This window comes from Diplotaxodon limnothrissa, linkage group LG22, assembly GCF_057381915.1.
Source record: "Diplotaxodon limnothrissa isolate DT_005_m linkage group LG22, D_limnothrissa_male_GT1.1, whole genome shotgun sequence".
NCBI classification, from domain to species: Eukaryota; Metazoa; Chordata; class Actinopteri; order Cichliformes; family Cichlidae; genus Diplotaxodon; species Diplotaxodon limnothrissa.
The window spans coordinates 12,033,130-12,057,867 of NC_140616.1; the positions used below are offsets into that span (position 1 = coordinate 12,033,130).

At 44.1% G+C, this 24,738-nt stretch overlaps 1 protein-coding gene across 3 annotated transcripts; it reads left to right on the forward strand.

Annotated features, from left to right (window-relative positions):
- The first annotated feature begins 3,645 nt into the window (after positions 1-3,645).
- On the forward strand, positions 3,646-23,155 carry prrc2a (proline-rich coiled-coil 2A). 3 transcript variants are annotated; one of them, XM_085346066.1, is made up of 17 exons: positions 3,646-3,738; positions 11,012-11,163; positions 12,381-12,558; positions 12,683-12,779; positions 12,904-12,985; positions 13,069-13,212; positions 13,466-13,707; positions 13,821-13,909; positions 14,104-14,255; positions 14,832-14,934; positions 15,057-15,246; positions 15,732-15,824; positions 16,070-16,619; positions 16,797-17,053; positions 17,226-17,532; positions 17,683-17,905; positions 18,099-23,155. In XM_085346066.1, the coding sequence occupies exons 2-17, from the start codon at positions 11,049-11,051 to the stop codon at positions 21,118-21,120; spliced, it is 5,844 nt and encodes a 1,947-aa protein (XP_085202192.1). In that variant the 5' UTR covers positions 3,646-3,738; positions 11,012-11,048; the 3' UTR covers positions 21,121-23,155. The 3 variants fall into 3 exon arrangements, with proteins under 3 accessions (XP_085202192.1, XP_085202189.1, XP_085202190.1); XM_085346063.1 differs by lacking the exon at positions 15,732-15,824; XM_085346064.1 differs by lacking the exons at positions 3,646-3,738; positions 15,732-15,824 and adding an exon at positions 3,756-3,936.
- The last annotated feature ends 1,583 nt before the right edge of the window (positions 23,156-24,738 follow it).

Below are 24,738 nucleotides of genomic sequence, written 5' to 3' on the forward strand. Positions count from 1 at the left end.
TATACATATATATGCATACATACATACATAAGTCACTTATAAATAAATAGTTGGAAAAGAAACATGTGTAGCTGTAGCAGCAAACAGTGTGTTAAGTGGATGCGTTGTACAGGGAGATGGCCACAGGCAGGAATGATTTCCTGTGTTGTTCAGTGGTGCTTTTCGGTAATCTCAGTCTCTCACTGAACGAGCTCCTGTGACTGACCAACATGTCATGGAGTGGGTGGGAGGTGTTATCCAACATTGTCTTTATCTTGGACAGCATCCGCCTCTCCGACACCACCTTGAGGGAGTCCAGCTCCATCCCCACAACATTGCTGGCCTTACGGATCAGTTTATTAAGTCTGTTGGCATCTGCGACCCTCAGCCTGCTCCCCCAGCATGCAACAGCATAGAGGATCGCACTGGCCACAACAGACTCATAGAAAATCCTCAGCATTTTCTGGCAGATGTTGAAGGACCTCAGTCGCCTCAAAAAATAGAGACGACTCTGGCCCTTCCTGTAAAGTGCTGTGGTGTTTTTAGCCCAGTCCAGTTTATTGTCAATGTGTACTCCAAGGTATTTATAGTCCTCCACAATGTCAACACTGACCCCCTGGATTGAAACAGGGGTCAAGTGTTTCCTGGTCTTCCTGAAGTCCACGATCAGTTCCTTGGTCTTTGCCACGTTGAGCTGCAGATGATTCTGCTTACACCACGTGACAAAGGAGTCGACCACAGCCCGGTACTCTGTCTCATCATCCCTGCTGATGCATCCAACCACCACAGAGTCATCAGAAAACTTCTGAAGATGGCAGGTCTCTGTGCAGTGGCTGAAGTCTGTGGTGTAGAGGGTGAAGAGGAAGGGGGAGAGGACAGTCCCCTGTGGTGCCCCTGTGTTGCTAATCACCTTGTCAGACACACACTGTGGGAGACGTACATATTGTGGTCTTCCTGTCAGGTAATCAACAATCCAGGACACCAGAGAAGCATCCACCTGCATCGCTGCTAACTTATCACCCAGGATGGTCGGCCTGATGGTGTTGAAAGCACTGGAAAAGTCAAAAAACATGACCCTCACAGTGCTCGCCGGCTGGTCCAGATGGGTGTAGACACGATTGAGCAGGTAGATGATGGCGTCCTCTGTTCCGAGACGAGGCTGATAAGCGAACTGAAGGGGATCCAGGTGTGGTCTTACTATGGGTCGTAGCTGGTCCAGGATGAGCCTTTCCAGGGTCTTCATGATGTGGGAGGTCAGTGCCACGGGCCTGTAATCCTGGGGGCCACTGGGACGAGGCGTCTTTGGTACAGGGACGAGGCATGATGTCTTCCACATCACCGGGACCCTCTGCAGACTCAGACTCAGCATAAACAGTTTATGAAAGACTCCACACAGCTGGGGGGCACAGGTCTTGAGGACAAGGGGACTCACTCCGTCTGGTCCAGCAGACTTGCCTGAGTGAAGTCTCCTCATTTGCATCTCAACCTGGTATTGAGTGAAGGTGATGGGTGGGGGAGGGGTGTCAGGAATCTCACAGGAGGCAACATGTGAAGAGAGAGGCTGGCACAGTGGTGTGGCTCTGGATTCCAGGCTGACTGCAGGTGAGGTTGTGGGGGTGGGAGCAGACACTGTGGTGTCGAATCTATTGAAAAACAGATTCAACTCGTCGGCTCTATTCTCACCTCCCTCAGCTCCCCTGCTGTTGGTTGGCCTGAATCCAGTGATGGTCTTCATGCCCCTCCACACCTCTCTCATGCTGTTCTGCTGGAGTTTCCACTCCAGCTTCCTCCTGTAATTGTCCTTAGCCTCTCTGATCTTGTCCTTTAGTAACACCTGGATCTTCCTCACCTCCTCTTTGTTGCCCCCTCTGAAAGCCCTCTTCTTGTTGTTGAGGAGGGCTTTGATGTCCTTAGTCACCCACGGCTTGTTATTTGGGTAACAATGAACAGTCTGAGCTGGAACAATGGAGTCGGTGCAGAAAGTTATGTAGCCTGTGATACACTCAGTAAGCCCATTGATGTCCTCGGCGTGAGGCTCACAGAGTGTTTCCCAGTCGGTCACCTCGAAACAGCCCTGTAGTTCCGCTATTGCCTCCTCTGACCACCTCCTAACAGTCCTGGTGGTCACAGGTTCCCTCCTCACAATTGGCACATAGCGGGGGGTGAGGTGAATCAGGTTATGATCTGACCTACCAAGTGGGGGGAGGGAGGAGGAGCTGTATGCATCCTTGACGTTAGCATACAGTAAGTCTAAAGTTTTCTCTCCCCTGGTGGGACAGTCCACATATTGTTTGAATGTTGGTAGTGTATTGTCCAGTGATACATGGTTGAAGTCACCCGAGATCACAATAAAGGCACTCGGGTGCTGAGTCTGTAGCCGAGCTATGGCAGAGTGGATAGTGTCACATGCAGCTGTGGGGTTAGCAGAGGGGGGAACATAGACAGCCACCAAGATGACAATGATCAGCAGTTAGGCATATCAACAGGTTAACATATTTTGCATTTTAATAGAATGTAGTTTAAAAAAAATAGATTAATTATGAATCGCCTTTTGAAAGTCACAATTGAGTCATGAGGTAAAAAAATATGTTGCAAATGTCACGCCAACGTCAATTTTTCTGACATGTTTTTGTTTACGCTTGGAAAAAGTAAATTCAAATACACATATAGGTCTTTATTTCATACACTTATAGTCAATATTCATGCAAATTAGTGCATATATGGAAAATTAAATCATAACATTTTATAAAACTTACAAAAAAAAAGACATCTCGGTGTAAGTAATCAGCTGTAGACTTTTACTGGCAATCTTTTTGTTTTAAAAAAATAAGTGGCTCCATAGGCATGACTGGAATTTCACACTGCAAATCCATCTATAGTACAACCAAAAGTCTGGAGCCAGTCCTCATTTCTTCTCATTTCTTTATGTAGTCTTCAGGAATGGCTTTCCAGTCTTCTCAAAGGTCAGTGCCTGCCTTTTATTGTATTTTCTGTCAGGATGATCAATAACATTGAGGTCAATCCATGACTGATAAGTGCTTAACAAACAAACAAACAAACAAACAAACATTCCTCTGAAAATGGTCAGGTACAAAGACTGGACTGAAAATGAGTGAAAAAGCAGCCAATGGCCAAAGGAAAACTTTGAAAGATGTTCAGAAAGACTGGAGAAGTATAGTTCAAGACCACTTTAAAAAACAAGGACTGGCTCCTTCAAAGGTAATATAAAGAAACATGGCTCAAAGTCTTTGCACAGAGGTGGAAAAGTTTTAATTTTGTGTCTTTTAGCATTTTTATTTTCTATTATTATTATTATTATTATTATTTATTTATTTATGAAGTGATAAATACAGAAATCGTAACATATAAAAAATGTCAAATGTTTGTAATCAAATTTTTAGATTTCTGTTTATAAATGTATTACAATTAACATATATTAAAAAAGATAATGCACCATCTACATATTGAAAACGTGAAATTTCAGATTTCTATTGTAAAATTAATTGTTTAACTTTTCATGGATAAATTTGCTAGATATTTTTGGTATTAACTTTGCAATATTCACGTTTCTTTCGGAGAGGCTTCACTTGCACTTTAAAAAACATAAGAGTGGCTTATTTATTTTACTGTAGAGGTCCCAAACGGCTCAGTAGCCGTTGACGGCTCTTTAGGCGACGGATCGAGTCCAGCATTAACCATTTTCTTTTACCCCCTTTTCATTTATTTTTGGGAGTTACAAAAAAAAGAAAAGGAGCACAAGTAAGCCGAATATCTTCTTTATCCATACGTTGCCGCTGGTATCAAAGTTAGAGCAAAGCCAGAGTGTGTTGGTTTGACTATGCGAGAGGATAACGTTGCTTAGCTAGCTGGGTCACTTGCTGGAAAGAGGCTATACGTGATAGCATAAGCTAACCTCACTCAGCGATACAACCTCGAGACAAGTCGGGACAAGACCAGGTCAGTGGTTGGGAAAATTGTGCATGTTTCCATGCGGACATTGGGCAGTTACATTGTACCGAAGAGACATTGTTACTCTTACCTCTGGGCAATGGCTCGGCGCATCTGTGAGGGTGTTTTTGGTTAAGGATCGAGGTTATTTTTATTTTTGTAAAGGCATAGCTAACGTTAGGTGGCTGTCTAGCTCATTAGCCTAGCTTGGCTAAGTGGTTGACTAGTATTCGCTAGCTTCTGAATTTAGCCACTTGTTTTTTTTAGTGTGTAAACACACATTTATTTACCTTTTAGTAAAGGTCTCTGGGACGTTTGTGTGCTGATGAAATATCTGTTTACTATTAGATGTTTTTTTTCGTGGCTAGTGCTAACGGATAAACGTTAGCGAGGCTTCAGCTTTAGCTCGGAGGGTGTCCGATTAAAAGATGCTCCCGTTGCTCAGTATTGATGATTTGTCAGTGGTTGTTTTTTCCAGCACAGTTAAGTTGTATAGTGTAGTGTATTTTAAGTAGTATGTACCTACACAAGCCAGCTCTCTAATGCTACCCAACCGGCCTGGGTTAGTATGCACAGGGCCCATCTACACCGCCATTTTGTTTTGTTCATCTAATAAAAATCTGTGTTTTTTTTCTGCGTTACCCCGGGCCTCCCACTAACTGTAAGTAAGCATAACAGTTTGGTAAGGACGAGCAGTCGTAATGTCACTGTGTGATTCAAAGCATGGAGCTGACAAGCGGTGAGCTAAGTGATAGCTGCGAGGTGTTGAAAATACATTATGAAACATCAACGCAGTCCCCCTCCCAACGAGATCACCGAGGGCCTCTGTTAGCATCGAGCTGGTTAGCACCACAGGAGGAAAAAAACATAAGAAAAACATCACCGCTCCGGATGTTTCTGTTTTGCATATATATGTACAAGGCAATGATTCCTGGAGCTACTAGCTGATTTTTGCCCGTCGTAGTTGGTGTTGACGGTTAGCCTTTAGCTTCACGGGGCCTCTTTGTGGTATACGTTGCTGCACTTAGGGCTCCAGTTAATCCAACATCTAACTGACCAGCCATCCCACGACCTAATTTTCTAATCTCATCTGGTTATTGAGGCTGCCGCAGCTTCGTAGTTACCGTGTGCAACCTTTTTTAAAAAGTAATGAACGAAGGGTTATTTGTTTTTGTTTTTTTAAAAGTGATGTGTGTAAAAGCAAAAATCGTACATTTTGCTCCTTTGATGATCGTCAGTGCGCAGTAGAAGGCTGCATATTTGAGTCTTCAAGCATATCTTGGGAATGTGTTGCTGTTTGTGTTATGCAGCCATCTAATGAGACGTCTTCCCACCTTTCAGTTATTTAATGCTTGAGTCACTGTAGCACAGACCTATATCTCTATAATCGCTGTTTTCTAAACACAGACAATTTAGATTGGCTTTCTCACGTCAGTATTAATTTTTTTATTGAAGCCAAGTGAATGAAATGATATGACGATGTGACAAAGTCTTCACGATCTTAGAGACCCGTGTGTTCGCAGTCATTGTGCCTAATGGGAGTAGGAGGTGGTGGCAGCAGTTTAACCTGATGGATGCAGCCAAATCACTGTGAATTGGACAGATGTCAGTGCCCTGTCTTTTATTGATGTGCAGTAAAATGAGTTCAAGCTAAAGGCCTGGCAGTTGCCATGGAGCCGAACCCTCTGTCTCAAGGCATGAAGAATATCATTTATAATGTGTTTCCATAGAAACCATGGTTCTGCTTTTTCCCCACCTTTTTTTTGAAATAATGTTCATCTGATAAGCAGTGAACGTCTGCTAACTAGGGTTGAACAGTATAGCCCTAAAATGTCATGATATTTTAAGAAAATTAGCAGTTTGGCATTATCCATCCTTTTCCATTGAGTTGCTGTATTTGATGACACACTTCTCGATTTGATGTTTGAATCAATTGAAGCAAGATGACAGCAGCAGCATTGTGGTGCAATAGTAGTGACACAGCATAAGTCAAACGTAGCACAAAAATAGCCTAGGTTTTGTTTTTCCTGGAATGTTTAAGGAGTATAAAATAACTGGTTAACACTTTAGAACAACAGTAAATAAAGTAACTTAACCTTAAGTCTTCCGGAGATTCATGGTATTGTCGCATATTTCTTGGGGTGTTGTGCTTTGGGTTGTGCATTTTAACCACCTGCTCATAGCCCTGCTTCACCACCTTGTAACCACATCAGTAATTTCCATCCACCATTTGCTCTTCCTGTCACATGGAGTGCAGTTAGCAAATTGCTCAGTGGAGCCATTTGTTTACATTTGAGTCGCACATCACTAGCTCCTAGTATCTCCTCCTTTATTAGCTGGTTGTACTTGATCATCTGTTTTTGCTTCAAGCACTGTAACAAGTTTTTTTTTTTTCTACACTCAACAGGAACAGTTTTCTTGCATATTTTACAGAGCACTACTTTGGGAGGGGCTTCTTAGGTACTACGCAGCTCTTGCTATCAGACATGACAGGCTTGTCTTATTGTGTGCACTACAGATCATAAACGTATAATGTTGCTATATATGGTATGACATTTTTATAGCACATAAAAAATTATGCTGGTGTTATTGCTGTATTATAAATGGTGCAGTCATATGCTCCCATTAAACTGTATCCATATGGGCATATAGAGATCTGCTTATCTGAATTTATACAAATAGAAAATAGAACTGACATGTTGGCTCCAGGTTGCTGCTGATACAGTACCAAACCAGTACTAGTGTTCAGTTAATAAGCTGGAGTCTTTTCTCTCTTTATATATATATATATATATATATATATATATTTATTTATTTATTTATTTATTAGGGGTGCAACGATATTCGTATCGATATTGAACCGTTCGATACAGTGCTTTCGGTTCGGTACGCATATGTATCGAACAATACAACATTTGTAATTTATTTTATCAACTTTCCTTCCGACGATGCTGTCTGTGTTGAGCGCTCAGTGAATCTGCGTTCGACTACTCCGCCTAGGCTGCACTGTCAAGCGCAGATCCACTGAGCGCTCAACACAGACAGCATAGTCAGAAGGAAGAGCGCAGGGCAAGCTAGCAAGACAGAAGTTAAGCTCTCCTTGCAACATTCAGATCTGGCGTTTGGAATTATTTTGGTTTTCATGTGACGTATGACCCTGAAGGTAAGCGAGTCATGGACTAAAGTAAAACAGTATGTTGGATGTGCCATGCAATGCTCAATTACATGGGTGGGAACTAGTGTGTTAGCGCAGTTAGCTCGTTAACGTGTTGGCTGTCTAGCCCCATGCACGGGGCGATCGGCGGTAGCTCGTTAACGGAGATTTGCCGTGTTGTGGCGTTAAGGTCATTTCAACGAGATCAACCTGAAAGCACTAGTGGGAACACAACGAATATGAGATATATATATATATATAAGGCAACAGTAGTCTACACATAAAGTTTTTTCTGACTTTTTGAACCAAATTGTTAAATAAATGCATCCAAAAGGTCTTTATTAAAAATCAGAAATGCACAGTTTATCTAATGTATTTGAATAGTGGATAGCTGGCTAGGGATTGTACTCAGTTGTGGATATGGACAACTGCAGACACTGTCGATAAAGACAGTTTTAAGTCTTGATGAAAGGTGCTGGCTTAGTTAGTACGTTATAGTATCTCTTGAATTGTAGATGGGACCTCGTGGTGAGGGATGACAAATTAAGACAAATTAAATTAAGGAATGACCCTGGCTATGTGTTAGTCCTATGCAGAGCTTTGCAGACCAATGTCTGCATGTTGTGTCTATGTTAGAGATGGACCGATCCGATATTACGTATCGGTATCGGTCCGATACTGACCTAAATTACTGGATCGGATATCGGAGAAAAATAAAAAATGTAATCCGATCCATTAAATATCACGAAAGCACCTCACAAAACTTGCAACACGCTGTAACTCACCTCAGAACGTTAGCACTCGGAGCAGTATGCATCACGTGATAGAGCGGCTGTGGCATGCGGGACCTGTCGGTGGTCTGGATAGCATTTGGAGCTTCGCTAGCAACCCGGCATTTCATCTCCGACAAAGTTATCCCCGAGAGAAGTAAAGCAAGTGTGTAAGTCCATCTCTGAATGTTTGTAAAGCATTCCTGCGTTAAGCTTAACAAGCGATATATGGAGCGACTGCCTCTTCTTGCTGCTACTTCAATCATGAAACTGATCAATGATCAGCTGATCGGCTTTTCTGTCGCGAGTCCGTGTCTCTAGTTTGCTTTTGGCCCACTTTGCACCAGAAAGAGGAAACCAGCGGCTGAACAACAGCAGCACGTTTAAGCTTGATCAGCTATTGTTAGAATGTATTTAATATTACTTTCTACTCCAGGATCTTTTTCTACGTAGCTGACGCTGGTAACTGTGCAGGGGCGGATCTAGCAAAGTTTAGCCAGGGGGACCGATAGGGCATTAACAGGGAAAAGGGGGCACAAAGACATACTTTTCTTTCTTATTCTCATTTAAAATGTCTAGCTTTTAATAAATAATTATCTGACACCCAAAGTTTTAATTTGATGTAAAATGAATAGAAGTCAATTACTGTATATAGTAACTTTTAAGTCTAATATACCCTAGTAAGCTATAGTACTTTTTCCTTTGGGAAGGTACCATCTGTGCAGTCTGCAATTTTGTTGAAGAAAGCTGTTGAATCTATTTAATATTTCTTGAAAAATAATTGATTTCTGTGCATTTTTTTTCACACTGCATCAAATTAAGGTTGATTACGTCGATTAAGCATCATGAGGTGGCGCGTGAGGGGTGGTTCCCTATTTTTTATTTATTTATTTTTGTTGTTGCTGGGAGTTGGAACCCTATTAGTTAGGTTGCTTAATATTTATGCTAAGTACTCTTTAAAATACCAGAATAGGGAGGATGGTGTAGGTTTAAGTTTATTAGATTGATCAGTATTGCTGAACTATGAAATATTCTCTTTTGCATATAGGTATAACAGAATAGCTTTAGTGTAGTTGTTGTTTTAAACTTGAGTATGAACTTATACAAAATGCAGCAAGATATTTAAAAAACAGTTTTGTTGATTAAAAAACACTATATCGGATTCATATCGGTATCGGCAGATATCCAAATTTATGATATCGGTATCGGTATCGGACATAAAAAAGTGGTATCGTGCCATCTCTAGTCTATGTATTGTCAGAAGGGGGAAGAGCTAAAACTGTGTAGACCAAAAGGTATGTGTTTGCGCTGTTATTTGTCCTTTAGTTTTAACCATTGCCACAGAGAACAAACTCATGTTTCTTTGTAGTGATGTGAAGCCAGGTGTTAAAAGTAATGAACACTGCAGCTCTGTGCTTCTCATGCTTATTTTCTTTATTAATATTATTTTTTTAACACTTCTTTCTCTCCGTGGTGAACTGCATTATCACCTCCTTTAATGTTCGACCCAACTTTTTAATCAGTCAGCATCCTATGCATGCATATCATCACTGCTACATGCTTTTTTATTTATTAATTAATTTTTTGGCTGTGGGGGACTGCATACAAGCACATTCAAGCACATCTTTGTAGGTTGACTAGCCAAATGCCTACCAAAATAAACATGAACATGCTACCATGAATTCTACTTTATTCTTTACTGCTTACTGCTCTTTGCACGCTAGTCTCTCCTTTCTAGCTAAGTACTTAACGTTTTGACACACATATTGGAGTAGAGTTGACTAGAAACCTGAAATTCAAATAATATTAACCAAGTTGTCAAGAATGCATTATGTTATCATAAAAATTGCAAGTGCTTCGAAGCAAAGGGCAGTGAAGGCATTCCTGTCGCCTGACGTTTCCAGTCACGTGGCCACAATTCTTGGTTAAATTCAAAACTGTTGCAAACATACAAAGAAAAATTGTTGGCGTCACAGCTGTGAAACGCCTCTAAACCACTGTTGCTTTATTGTTAGCCTCTTCCATGTTGTGTTAAGCTCTCCTGCTAGAAAAGTGGAATTGAACTGAATATATTTGTCTCATAGGTCACTCAGAGGTCACCAATATATTAGTCCAGCTTTTTGAGTCAGGATTGGACCATTATCTGATCCAAAAACTGTGTTGATTCTTGTCTTTATATGTTGTTGATTCACCAAATCCAAGTTAGATGACATTCAGCAATATGTGACAGAAAACTTATGGTCTTACCTATACACATGCTCAAAAGCTTTCAGTTAATTTTTATGTTACGAAGCTGGTTTCCTCGACTGTTGTCCACATTGTCATAGGGAAGTTGTTTAACTTCATAAGCCCCCTGTCTACAGACAGGTCAGTCAAAGTCACACCAGTCTTTACTAAGTTGCTAAGTGTTGAATACCTCAAAATATAAAAACAAGTGTTTTTAAATCAGATGTATCAGTCGTAAATGTAGCAGATGTTAAAATATATCAACTTGCAATCCTTTGTTTAAATTACTGATGGACAGGCTGAAAAATTGTGGGCTAATATTGATGTTTACAATAACACTTCAGCTAATAATGAGACAAGAGTTCTTGTGTTTTAATGTTTTTAAATGTATTTTTTGTATTTCCCACCTTCCTTTAGCCAGTGCAAAAGGAATGTAAAAAGTTAAATATGAGCCACTCATGTAGGTACATGGCATCTCATTAATTTGTTTAAAAATCAGTAAGTCTGGTATCAGATGATGCTGATATTTGCCAAATATTTTGTTGACATCTTTTTTGTCATTTGAATTGACAAAAAATTTAAAATGGAGGAATATTGCTTCAGACATAGAAGTAAAATTAAACCAGAAAAGCCCCAGAAAATGCTGTAAATTGCCAATTATTCTGATTCGTAGAAAAATTAAAAAAATAAACTAATCTGAGTGTATTATCCCTACGTGCTGTGTCATTGTGTTTCAGAATATCCTGTTTCATAGAGCTATCTTAAAAGAAAGGTTTGCTACACCTATTAATCTGAAAGCAATTATACCTAATGTCAGCTGGAAGAAACATAACTGTATCATATCTGTAATCCCTTGTTAAATATAGTTAAAATTCAGCACTTTCATTCTCTTTCTGTGTATTCTTGTTATCCTTGTCTCTTCTTTCTTCTACAGTCTCAGGGCTCACCATACTCAATGAGCGGACAGCGCAATGTCAGATCGCTCTGGGCAAACTGCAAAGGGGAAGGAAGGCAAAACCAAGTATGCGTCTCTCAACCTGTTTGATACATACAAAGGAAAGAGCCTTGAAACACAAAAGCCTGTTGGTGAGTATCTTCAGAACACACAAGCTTTCACAGCATACATCCAGAGGGGGTGTATTATGAATCAGATTCAGCATAGCCAGGCTTTCTTTGAATTAGCTGGTTTGGTAAAACCTGAAAGTCAGAGCTTATGGCTATCACAACATATCATAATATGTAGATGATAACATTGTTATTATCTACATCCTCAACATACATCACTTTCTAAGCAGTTGTAACAGATTTCAAAGGGCTCTAATTAAATTCTGCCAGGTGGTGTGGTTTAGTAAAAACCTGTGCTGTCACTGATCATTTGAACCTTAAACAAACATATCTCAGTCGGATCTGCTCATTAGTGTGATTACAATTTTCTCGTTGTACTGTGTTTGCACCAACTAATGCAACTTTGAAGTGTTAGCTTAGGGTCTCCTTAATGGCGCTGCTTTTTAATACACAAAGTTTATCTATCTATCTATCTGTCAGCACTGTTTTTTGATGAAACTGTGTTATACTGTTTGTTATTGACTAGTGTTTGCACTGACGTGTTAAAGAAATAACAAAGGGAAAAGGGGGTCCTGGAGGGTGAATGGCTCTCGAGGCTCGATGTATTAGCTGAGCTCCAGAGACACTGAGGCTGACCAGAGACAGAGGCTTACTTGTGGATGCTGTTTGACTTCTATGCTGAGACCCCAGTTTATGTTTTATTCAGAGGCTGCCCTCTAGATTCAAGCAGCTGTCCCCTTTCCCCGACTACAGACTTGCCCCCTCTTACATAGTGAAGGCCTGAAGCTGCTGTGGTTGCTCTGAGCCTTAGGAAAACAAATGAGGGATTGATATTCAGAACGGCTTCGCTTTTAGGCTTTTCCATGGTTCTGTAAGCATCAATGTGCTAATGCTTCTCTATAAAATTGTAATTGAAGTGGGTTTGCTGAATGTTTTTAATAACGTCAAGAGAGTTTTTTTGTTTGTTTGTTTAAAAAAATAAATAAATCCACATTCATTAGAATCACCAGACTAAAACCACCACGTTTTTAGCCTTCTCAGTGATTCAGCACCCTAGTTTTACATCCAGAAAGTAATCAGAACGCCATCCCTGTTTTCAGGCTCCCTCTGGATTTCACCAGTGTAGGGTTTCAGTGGTCCATCTGTGCTAGCGACTTCCTGCTGTTACAACCAAATTTCCCCTTGTGGGACAATTAAAGAATTATTGCTATTCTATTCTATTCTTGTTTCCATATCAGTTCCCCCACGCCATGGCCTGCAGTCTCTTGGTAAAGTTGCCTCTGCGCGGCGTATGCCACCCCCTGCCAACCTGCCCAGTCTGAAGGCAGAGAACAAAGGCAACGATCCTAACGTCTCGCTCGTTCCCAAAGACGGCACAGGATGGGCAAGCAAACAGGAAGCAGCAGACCCAAAGAGGTAAGAAAGCTGTAATCAAACACCTTTAAGTTATTGGGTGTTAATGTAACAAGTAGTTTTATTCTTGTGTGATTGCTTGTTGCATTCGGTCTGAAGACTTGTATGTCTGCTTTTTCCCTCTCAGTACCGATGCATTGTCAGCACCGCAGCCGGAGTCGCAGCAGCCTGTGGCTTCACAGACACCTGCACCGACCCGCCCGAGAACCCCGCAAGCTTCAGAGGTACACGTTATCTCCATAACATTAAAACAGAATATACCCTGAGTAATGGTTGCCGAAAGACATCTAGCACTACTAGCTGGCGTGTATCATATGGTATTTGACTTTGTGTGTGCACCGTGTTCAGGCTCTGGCCCCAGCTTCAACCCAGGCCGTAGGGGCAAGGTCCTGGGCACAGGCCAGTGGAACACATGGAACACAAGGGGATGGTGAGTCCTTCTTTTGCTGCATGTCCTTCAATGGGTTTGTTTGTTTGCAACTCAGCCCCTCTTTTCATCATATGTTTTTGCAGGTGGAAAGGGATCAAACCTACCGTCGCCATTCTCTCGCGAGGAATTTCCCACCCTGCAGGCGGCTGGCGACCAGGACAAAGCTGGCAAAGAACAGGGCACTGCAGATCAGTGGTATGGGCCCGGACCAAGCCTCCGCCCCCAGAGTGAGTAATGCAAGCTTTGTCTCTAATAATTTGTCATCCACTTATTTGTCTATGGTAGTTTGGAGAGAAACACCTCGGGCAGGATTTTCATTTGTATTTATTTATTTTTGAACTTTACTAATTGACAGTATTGATATTCATTGCTTTTCACATTCATAATCATAAAAAATGACTTTCCATTCTTGTTCTGATTACATAAAAGTCCATAAATCATACTAACCACTCCGTCCTCTCCTGTCTTCACTGTCCTCAGACGTTACAAGTTGGCGGGATGGTGGGGGCCGAGCCCTGGCACCCACCCTGCCTGGGGAGGGGGTAACCGAGGGTGGCACTGGTGGAGCTCTGGTGATGGATGGGGCAGCAGGGGTCCCCCCTCCAAACTCACAGAACCACGGGCCACCTAGGAACCCTCCTGCAGGCAGCCCCGCCCTGCCCTTGCCCCAGCCTCCTGTGGGGCCTGGGTTCCCCCAATATCGAGGGATCATACCCCCCTTCGTAAGTGTTAGTTTTCTTTTATTAGCATTTATCTTTATCTTCTCGCCCAAATAAATAAACAAACAAAAACAAAAGAAATGGGTGTCTGAACTGGATCTGTTATTACTCCCTAGATGTATCCTCCCTATCTGCCCTTCCCGGGCCCCTATGGGCCTCAAGGGCCCTACAGGTACCCACCACCTGGTGAAGGGACAGCTCCAAGGTATGTTCACTGAGATGCTACTTCATCTACTTTTAATTTCACTGTGGAGGGAAAATGTTCTTCAGTGCAGTCAAATGGCCTATAGTTTAACTCCTAAGTAATCAAGAGCTGCTTTTTTTGGGCCATGCTTTTTTTTTTTTTTTTTTTTTTTTTCCATCATATCCCTTAAAAAAGAACCTCCCCCATTATTTCAGGTTCTCTCGTGGGCCGGTTGGTCCTGAGAGCAGGTCACAGGGCGGTCCACGCGATGTGGGTGGAGAGGTGGTAAAGCGACCCTCCATTTTAAAACAAGACGATTTGAAGGAGCTAGATGAGCTGGACCACGATGGAGACGAAGGCTGGGCAGGTAAAAAAATAAATAAATAAAATAAAATAAAATTCCATTCACAAAGGTGAAACATCATAAAACTGGTTCTAAGTTTGTAAGCCACCTCCAAATATACACTAAAACAGTGTTTTTGTTAAATGAAGTTATTTTCTTTTTGAAGTTGTTCCTATCTATAATAAAAACAGAATGTTTTCTGTTTGGAGGAGGGCTCTAAAGCATGCAGAAACAGAAATTTTAACAAATGGCTTTAAAACAATAATAATTGGTTACTTTTAATGTTGTTACAGACCTAGAACAAGAATCATAACCTTCTGTGTTTTAAGTAAAGACTTGTTTTTGTGTGTCTTGCTTATGCAAGTTAATTTAGTTCAGCTGTGCAGAGCGTGTTCTGCCGAGCCTTCCTTTTTCTGCTTTCGAGGATTGCTGTTGTTGGTGCATATCAAATTTCATGCTGATCCGTCCAGCATGGTTTAAGTTGCTGGAGGGAGGGAGAAGGATTAGTGATGGTTGCTGAATAATGTTACACTGTGGATGTTTGGCACAAACATGGTTCTGATGGCTTCCATTTTGTTTTTTGTTGTTTTGCTGAAACAGGAGCTCATGAGGAGATAGATTACTCCGCCAAGCTGAAATTCAGCGATGATGAAGGAGAGGAAGAGGGAGAAGAGGATAGAAACGAGAGCAAGATTGATCCGCGGTGAGTGACTAAGTACATTTAATGTGTGATAAATTACAGTACTCTTGGAGGGGGGGGGGGGGTTGTTGTTGTTGTTTTTCTAGATATTATTCACTTACATTTTTTGTCCTTCTTGTCCTCAGTGATCAGCAGAGGTCTCAGGATGCCCCCAATGCAACCTCTCACTCTCGAGCCTCAGACAGCGGTGGAGAGACCCGCAGGACCCCTCCCTCTAATGTTGACAATGGCCCCCAACCCCCCTCCAGCAAGCCAGGATGGGCCGAGGAGGGAGGTAGTGGTTGGGTGAGCCAGGGAGCGCCATCCGCCTATCAGGTACTGTGTTGAACAGCAGTAACAACAAGACATTTTTCACTGCAGGAACCTGTGGGCTCTTTTAGGAACCATCCCTTTAGGACCTCTTAAAGGGGTGTTTTCAGACCAAAAAAAACTTACCTATAACTACTATGCAGGTGAGGAAGAGAAGCAACGTAGAATTGTCCTCTTGAATCCCTCGATATTTTTTTGGGGTTTTTTTGGAACAGGAAGATTTGTGGTGAATCCTACACCGCAATGGGAACAGGCTTAAACGGGCTGATTTGGGGTTGTAAATGTGTGCTCTGAGTTCCTGCAGTGGATAAGGCCCTATGGTTTTACCTTACATTGAGGCCTTGTGAAGTTTTCAAATTGAAAACAGGTTACAGAGTTAATTCTGTTAAGGCAAGACTTTTTTAGTGGGCAGGCATGTGTGAGTGTCTGTATTTTGCATCAGTGTAGATCATTGTGGTGGACCTTAGCTAACTGTGTCTGCCTGTATACAGGGGCGCAGGCCTGGATTGGGTGGTCCCCAGGAGCAGCCCTCCCCCCCACCTGGGCCGCTCCTCGGACCAGGGCCCTACTCCTTTTACCGACAGGTAGACATCAGGACAGGGCCTCATAGAATAATCATTTCTGTCATTGCCTCATCCACCACCTACGGGTCTTATAGCCAAGTCATTTTTAGTTTTAAGTTCCCTTTTCCCCCCCCTTCACTTTGGTTTTTGTTACAGTGGAGATTATCATTCATACATACATTTCTACTTTTTAAAAGATTACAGTAATTTCACTTGGAAGGTTAAAAACTTCATGATAAAACATTCAGTGTTTTCTAACTCCTCAGGATCGGCCCCACAATCAGGGAGCCTCTCTTGGCCAGGGGAAACCTGCCCCTGCCCAGCATCAACCAGCAGCAGGAGCCCCTAACCCTCTTACACAGCCTGGTCTGCTGGTTCATGCAGCCCAGGGGGATGATGAGGACGAGACGTGGCGTCAGCGCAGGAAGCAGTCATCCTCTGAGATTTCTGCTGCTGTTGAGCGAGCTCGTCGCAGGCGTGAAGAGGAAGAACGCAGGATGGAGGAGGAGAGACGTGCAGCCTGTGCGGAAAAGCTGAAGAGGCTGGATGAAAAGCAGCAGCAGCAGAGCAGCAACACAAGTGCTGCTGGTGGTGGTGGCGGCAGCAAAACCCCTAGCCTTGATGGAAATTCAACAGCTGCTATGGCAGGCAGCCCAAGTCCATCAGTTTCAGCTTCCTCCCCTAATATCAGCCAGCCTCCTTCCCCCTGCGTGGACTCTGAGGAGCCTCCAGTGCTAGCTGTCCCGTCAGGAACAGGTCCAGCTGGTAATGACCGCCAGCGACCCAGCAGCAACAGCAGTTATGACTCTGGTGCAGGTGAGTTTCTCAGATGCAAATGGCCTGAAACACAGACCTATCCTGACAAAAATCATCAAGAAGCATTCAAGTAAATAACATTTCTATTCTTTATTTAATATAGCATTTTAAGTAAATACACCACATAATAATCATGATGACTACAGATTTAACCCTGCAACTTTGTTCTTGATTTAGATACCCAACAGTGTCCCCAGTTGGCTGCACCACAGCCGCAGCAGCCCACACTGGATGTACCTTTACTAGGAGAGAGTAAGGAAGAAGCTGTGAGCACTCCTCACATCCGTACAGGAAGTGGAGGCGAAAGAGGAATCGACCAAGTAAAGGTCGAAAATATCGGAGGGGGATCCGGTCGTCAAGCTGGTGGCCCTCCTGGCCAGGGCTACTCAAAGTATCAGAAGTCTCTTCCACCTCGATTTCAGAGGCAGCAGCAGGTTTGTTTTTGTTTTGTTTTTCCAAACGTAAGAGAGAAATTCAGTTAAAAGTTGTTGTTGCATTCTGATTGAGCAGGGCCACTGTGATTTTCTCTTTTTACTTTTTTTTCCTCAAAGGGAAGTGCTTTTAAACAACCTGAGTGATTGCATTTTTCCATTCACTTCTCTGTAGGAGCAACTCCTAAAGCAACAGCAGCAGTGGCAACAGCAACAGCAGCAACAACACAGCCAGGCATCACAAAGTCAGCTGTCCCCACAGACCCAGGCTCCACAAGGTCCTTCACCAGGTTCAACTCCCCAGCCTGTACCTGGACCTAAACAGGGCGGACCCTTGTATCAGCCTGGCGGTATGGTTCGACCTCCACCCTTACCATTGAATTTTGACCCTCGGTGGATGATGATGCCCTACATGGACCCTCGTATGATACAGAGTCGCCCTTCACCCATGGAATACTATCAGGCCGGCATGCATCCTTCTGGTAAGTGGATGCATAAACACAAGTAATAAAATTAAATCAGGAAATATTGCAGTATTACAGGCCATGCTTAAAATGTTCAGTGGTATTGTGTTACTGTGAAGTCACAATGTTGGCTGTTGACTTAGATATTTTTCTTAAAATTTTACTCAGGGCTTATTGGGCGTGAGCGGTCTGATTCTGGGGGGTCTGGTTCAGACCCCTTTGACAGACAGCAACAGCATCCAGGGCATCCTCACCGTGGGACTCCCCCTATGGATCCTAAGCTGGCCTGGGGGCCTGAGGTGTTCCCTGGAGGAGGGGAAAACCGTGGGCTAACTTCTCCCCTGAGACAGAAGCAGGCATCGGAGGATGATGATGTGGCCAAAGGGCCCAGGTATGGATACTCGTTTTGTTTTGTTTGAGTGAGATCGAAGATAAAACCTCCTTCTTTACTGTTAGATTGTTGCTATATAGAGCAATTATAAAAGTGTCCATGTAAGTTTGTATTGTTTTTTTTTTAATCATCTGTGTTTTCATTTATTGAGTGAATAAGTTGCTATTTTGTATTCTGTCTTTCTTTATCATAGGAGCGACACTCCTCCACACCGCATGCGAGAGGGTGGATTGGGACCCATTCAGCAGCCCAGCTCTGCATCTGGGACATCCAATCAAACCCCACCCCCTGTTGGCAACCAGGGAGGCAGCCATCACCCTCATCACTACATCGGCGGACAGAGCAACTACAGCAACTTCCCCGATCAGGGCGCAAGGATGCCTCCTCACCAGCATCAGAGGGCGGGTGAAAGGGGAAGCCAGCCACATGGGTTCCCCCACCAGGATGAAGGGCCTGCCCGAGGAGCTCAGCAGGGCCAGATATGGGGAGCCCCACATCCTCACTATGATCGTAGCGGGCGCCCAGATCATCCTCCTGTTGAAAGCAACTCTCACCTCCACCACCCTCACAGCCACCACCCTCAACAGCCTCACTTCCCTCTCCATCCCCATAAGCCAGAGAACAGAGGTGGTGAGGCCCCAGCTAAGAAGACTGACTCTTCTCCTCCTCTTCACCAACCTTCCCTCTCATCCTCCTGCTCCTCTTCCTCCTCTTCCTCCTCCGCCAGGGAGGATGGGAATGTCAAAGTGGCACCGCACCATCACCCATCACAGAGAGAGAGCGAAACCAGTGTCGGGCACAGTCACGCTGAAAGAGGCAGCAGTGGTAACGCTGGAGGTGGTGGCCATGTGAAACAAGAGAAGACAGGTCCGGCATATACTTCCCATTCAGCCAACACTTCTAGCCCACCTCTGGCTCAACTTGGCAGCCACAGTCAGCCCCCACAGCAGCAGCATCCTCATCCTAAATCAAACCAAAGAGGAGGGCGGGAGCATAAGACAGAGACACACTGGGGTCCACGGCCTGGCAGCAATACTACTGGGGGTTCCTCTCACGGAAGGAGGGGCAACAATGCAGGAGGTGGGAACAACTCCCGTGGAGGAGAGGACTCTTCCAACACTCCATTGGACCACAAACCCTCCAACCAATCAGGAGGGAGCAATGCCAACAGGAGGGCTGGGCCCATTAAGAAGCCAGTGCTGAAAGAAATCAAGAGAGAGGCAATGGATGCAGATGGAGGAGAAAAACAAGGCACAGGATTTGGAAAAGATAAAGAGCAAGATGGTGGACAGCCTGTCTCTATGAAGCAGGATGCCTCCTCCAACTCTCAGAACACATCAGTTTCATCTAAGGACGAGCCACCCCAGACAGCCAAACCCAGAAATGGTGGAAAAGAGCGATCCTCAGCTGGAGGAGGGTCAGGTAGAGGTCAAAAAGATGTAGACACTACTTCATCAGGTTTTTCAGGGTCCTCCTCCAGGAGAGACAGAGACCGTTCCTTTGAAAAGGGAGGCAACATCTCTCACCACCATGGAGTCCCCCAGAAAGGCGGCAGAGCCAGCAGAGGAAGAGGGGGAGAATTCTATGGGCGAGGCCGTGGGTACCGGGGCACCTACATGGCTAGTGCTGGACCCACAGGTGGAAGCCGGGGCAGAATGGGTGGCAGGAGTGGAAGAGACTACCGCTCAACAGCCGGTGGTGGCCATCATCAGGAATCCAAGGGTGAAGGAGCCAGTGGAAGGCATGGTCAAGATCGGTCCCAGCATAACCCAGCCAGGGCCAGAAACCGCAGTGAAACCCGCAGTGAGGGCTCAGAGTATGAAGAAATCCCCAAGAGGAGGAGGGAGAGAGGCTCTGAGACGGGCAGCGAGAGTGGAGCAAGCGATGTCGGCCACTCGGACAAAGAAGACAGCCAGAAATCGAACACCAAGAATGGCTCTGATAACACCACTAGCAGTGTAAACATTTCATCTGCTCCACCCAGAGGCTCCCAGGCCCGTGTCTTCACCCCTAGGGGTGTGCCCTCTAGAAGGGGCAGGGGTGGCGGAGGTGGAGGAGGAAACATCTACAGGAGTAGTGGCAATATGGGAGCAACAGCTGGGGGACACCGTGTTGGGCCCAGCTCAGGCTCGCATGGTGGGTCCTCCAAGTCTTCAGCTTCAGCCCGGAAACAGCAAGGTCCGCCACAGAGCTCTGGGCATAAAGACTTAGGCCGAGGAGGAAATGCTGGTGAGAAGAAGGACAAGGTGGCTGATGGAAGTCAAACTCAAAGTCAGGGGACCAACCCCCCTCAGCCGTCTCTGCCTGCTACAACAACCTCTGCTACTCTGGTTTCCACTGAAAATGGTGGAGTTGCGACCCAGCAAACTTCTGCAAAACCTGTGTCAAACTCTGGAGGGCCAAATGCTCTTCCTCTTCCTTCTAATCGTGGCTTTGAGCGACCACCTAGGCGCCGTCGTCATGGGCGATCCCAGCACCAGCAGGACAAGCCGCCCCGCTTCCGGAAACTGAAGGAGCGGGAGAATGCTGCTCGTATCAACGGCAGTGTGGGGGTCATTGGTGGAGAAAGGCCCTCATCTCCTTCCATGAATTCTGTGCAAGATGGTAACGGAGCCCCAGTCTCTGCTCCCATGACAGGAAATGCTCAGAATGCTACCCACAACGCCACATTAACGGCCAACAGTAACAACAGTGGCGGGCATCTCAGTAATGCGAACAGCCACCACCATCACCACTACAACCAGGGCAGTGTGGGTCCCACGCACCCACAGCACCCCCACGGTGCCAAGTCGCCTGACTTCACCAACCAGAACTCAGACCAAGCCAATGAGGAGTGGGAGACAGCTTCTGAGAGCAGCGACTTCACAGAGTTCAGAGACAGAGAGGGGGGAGGGGGAGGAGGAGGAGGGAAGTCGTATGCTTCTCATCACCACCACCACATGGGAAGAGGCGGAGGAGGAGGAGGAGGCGGCAGCATCGTGGAGCGTGAGATGACGGGTAAAGAACCCTCTGCTAACAAACGAAGCTTCTCGAGTCAGCGTCCTGGGATGGAGCGGCAGAACCGGAGGGTCAACACCGGAGGACCTGGAGGTGGTGGAGGGGGGGGAAGAGGCCCCCGTGGCCCACCTGGCGGCGGCCCTGGTGGACCTGGCAGCGGAGGCGGCAACCGGGGAGAGAAGCGTGGCAACTGGCCCTCACCGAAAAATAGGAAGTGACGGAATATGCGACATTTCAGTTAAACCCCACCCACATTAACCCCCACCCTGTTACGCCTTTAATCCCTTTTGATCGTAATTTCACAGCTTATCTGTTGGCATTAGTGCTTTGTACAGTAAATGGAGATGGTATTCACCCCTCCTTCCCCACCCAGTCACCTCTTTCACCTTTGCATCATCCTCGTATCTGCCATCCGTTCTTGTAAATTTCTCAGTCTGTTCCATCTTGCTCTCTGTTCATTTGTGCCCCACCCTCTCTTTTTTTTTTTCTTTCTTTTTTTCTTTTTTTTTAACTCTTCCTCACCCCGGTTGGATTTGACAAGCATGTGATTGTTCAATTGGTGGGCGGGGGGGTTACACCTCATTTTGACAGAAGACAGTCACACTGAGCTCCACACACACTCACACATACAAGCACAAATGTGACATCTTTAAAACCCCCACAAAGAGCATGTGAGGTCACTTGAGCCCAGAAGGAAAATGTGGGATTAAATTGGCATGAATATTTGGATCGGCCAAACTTTTATATTTATGTGTCTGTGTATATTTCTGTCACACTCTGGCCTCGTGTGGTTTTCTGTATTGCAGTTGTGCATCACTTCCTTCACAAGTGAAAGGGGTGCAGCTACATCTTTTAATAAGAACAATGTACCATAAGACGTTTTGTTTCTGTCTTTTGTTTGGCCTCGTGTCAGCTCTGATTTTTCAGCCTCGTGAGGAATTTTAGGGGTGTGTGTGTGTGTGTGTGTGCGCGCGCGCGTGTGTGTTTTCTCTCTTCAACAAAGCAAGTCATTAAACTAAATTTTTACTAAAAATGTCCAAATTCCTCCTCTGACTGACTTTTTGGTCCGATTACTGTGATGAGACCTGTTAAAGTACTACTGCTCAGTGATTGGTCTTTATATCAATGTTTCTGCTGCTTGTTCAGGTCGATGGTTTGAATTTTGTTTTTATTTTTTGAATGATCTGCTCTGACATTTCATTATAATTATAATTGTTATTTTCTTTTTTCTTTAAAGAGGAGGTTTTTGGCCTCGTCGTAGCATCTTCACCTGCAGAATTTCTGCACACTGCAAAAATCTAAAGTTTCCCCCCACAGACAGTAGTTTGAAGCTCCCTTTCTTTGAGTTCCGTTTGCCCTCCTGAAGACTGTATCGATGGCGTGATGGCTTTATTTTAATATCTATTATTTTCTCGGGGTGACTTCCATTTTAATGGAAATGTGTTTTTCCCTCCTTTCAAGTTGGGGGGAATGAATTAAATGAAAATGTAGGTCATGATAGAATAAAGCAGATGTTTGACTTTTCCTGAAATTGTTTATGCTTCGATAGATGATCGAGTATGTTCTAATAAGCACTCCTTGTAGTATAACAAACATCCACTTTTGCTGGTTCTTTTCCTCTTCTTTTGTGTTAATGACTTGGGCAAGTTACACATGATAAAGCAGGACGGGGTACTCTGTCTGGGCCCAGAGTACACAGCTAAGGCCAAGTGTTGTACACCCCTCTGCTTGTCGTAGCAGAGGCTCCTCGCACCAAGAAGGACTCCTTGTCTGAGGTATGAAGTATTTTTCACAGGCGTGTTTACTCGGGAAGGCTGTTTTCGTTTGGACGGCAGCAAGCGGGAGCTCAAATTAAAATTCAGGACTTAAAGCCGAACCGGGGGGTGACCGAGCGTCGCCTTCTGCAGTTTGCTGCACGGTTTTCAAGATTTTACTTGCAACAATTAATGCTGACCTGAAGTGAGGAAATGTGGGATCGATGTAAGATTACACACTCAAACACAAGTTTAAGAGAGACAGAAAGACTGGAGACAACAGCAAAGGTGAACTAACATGTTTTCACATCTTCATCAATTCTGTCACTGCTGTAAGTTGGGGTTCGTTTGTTTACTGACAACAGTGTGAAGGTTGTCTCTGGGATGTTGTGAGTAGGGCATTTGATGATTTGTGTATGTGTGCGTGTACGTGAGCGTGTATGTACGTGTGCTTGGTTGTTTTGTTTTTGGTTTTGTTTTTTTCTGGTGTCTGTGTAATAACGAGGGGGGGGGGTTAAGGGTGGGGGACCAGAGGGTTATAACATGAATGGCGAGCACTTTTCTGCCTTGTTTGCCCGCGAGTGATTTAACCAATTATTATTATTAAGACAATTCTACTGTTTCTTAAATACATCCACATATATATACATTCAGCTGTGTGTATATGTTCATCCAGATTAAGAATCTGCAGTGGGAAACGTCACCAGTTGGTTTTCTTTTGTGTAATTTAAGCATACGTTCATCAGCAGGCAAGCGAAGTTGGACATATTTTATTTTTCCACTATGACTTCTGAGCATGAACACACGTGGGTGCAGCTTGCCTTGCCTGTTACTGGTTTCTTCATTGATAGCTATACTCTTTAACACTGGCTCAAAGAGTCCTTCATCCCTCCTTAACTCTTAATGTTGATGTGCGCATTATTGTATGTACCCATGTTAAAAACAAAAGTGTATTCCAGATAAAAGAGAGAAAAAATTACTCAAGATTGTATTATGTTTCCAGCATTACTGAGGTACCTGGAGTGGGTCAGACTTTTTTTTGTTTTGTTTTTTTTAGCATTTATGGTTTTATTAATGGAACCGTAATATACACACATGTATGTATATTGGTATGTATCTAAGTTTTTGTCTACCCCAACTTACATTCCCACAAACAAATGTTGCCATTTTTAGTTCAAGGGAGCAATGTACAAGCAGAGAAGTGTCTTATTATAATAAAGTTATACAGAGAAGGCAAAGTTAAATAAACTACTTTTGATTTAATGGAAACATTTAAGTTGTGCGTCTGTTTCTTTGATGATAAAATTGTTCTCTGCCTGCTTGTGTGGTAGAAGAAAGATTGTATTGATGGTGGTGGTGCTTGTGTGTGACATGTATGTGTTGTTACAGTGTTAGATGTTCATGTTGAGTTTCTGATCGTGAGGTCTGCGTATGTGAAAGCAATCCCTGAGAGAAAACCTCAGGCTCCACCACAGGAGTACACAGAGCTGCTTTCAATTACACAAGATGTGCCACGGAGCGTCTCAGAAGCATGTCCTCCACATCGCTAAAAGCGGCGTTGGGTCCATTTTTAGCTCATCCGGCCGCAGTTCGCAGGAGTCTCTGCTCCTCCTGGAGGATTTTAGTGAAATGAGAATATTTTGTCCTGAACTTTCGTTTATCTTTTAGTGGACGGAGCAAAAGCGACCGATTTGTTTCCGCAGTCAGACTATTCTAAATACGTGTCCAATTGTTTTTTTGTTTTGATTTATTTATTTATTTATTTATTTATTTATTTTTTTTGGGGGGGGGGGGGGGTTCTATTCATGGTATAGTCATGGTTCTGTATGATGTCAGAGAGAGCCTCAGCACAATAAGTTCAGAAATGAGTACGTATATGAGAGAGACCGATCATGTTGGTGGGGTGTGGAGACAAAGAGAGGAAAGGCTGAGATGGTTTGGACATATGCAGGAGGAGCATATATGAATTGCTGGACATTATATCCAGCAATTCATGGATATAATGTCAAAGGAGAATTCTAGGGATAGGGATGAGAATAATATGGAAGTTGATGTATTCATTAGTAGATGGTTATCAGAAAA

Bases quoted from the DNA above. Each gene is read 5' to 3' on its own strand.
- prrc2a (XM_085346066.1), top strand. From the start codon at position 11,049: ATGTCAGATCGCTCTGGGCAAACTGCAAAGGGGAAGGAAGGCAAAACC. The intron at 13,213-13,465 runs GTGAGTAATGCA...CACTGTCCTCAG, and splicing joins ACCAAGCCTCCGCCCCCAGA to ACGTTACAAGTTGGCGGGAT. The intron at 17,533-17,682 runs GTAAGTGGATGC...AATTTTACTCAG, and splicing joins GGCCGGCATGCATCCTTCTG to GGCTTATTGGGCGTGAGCGG.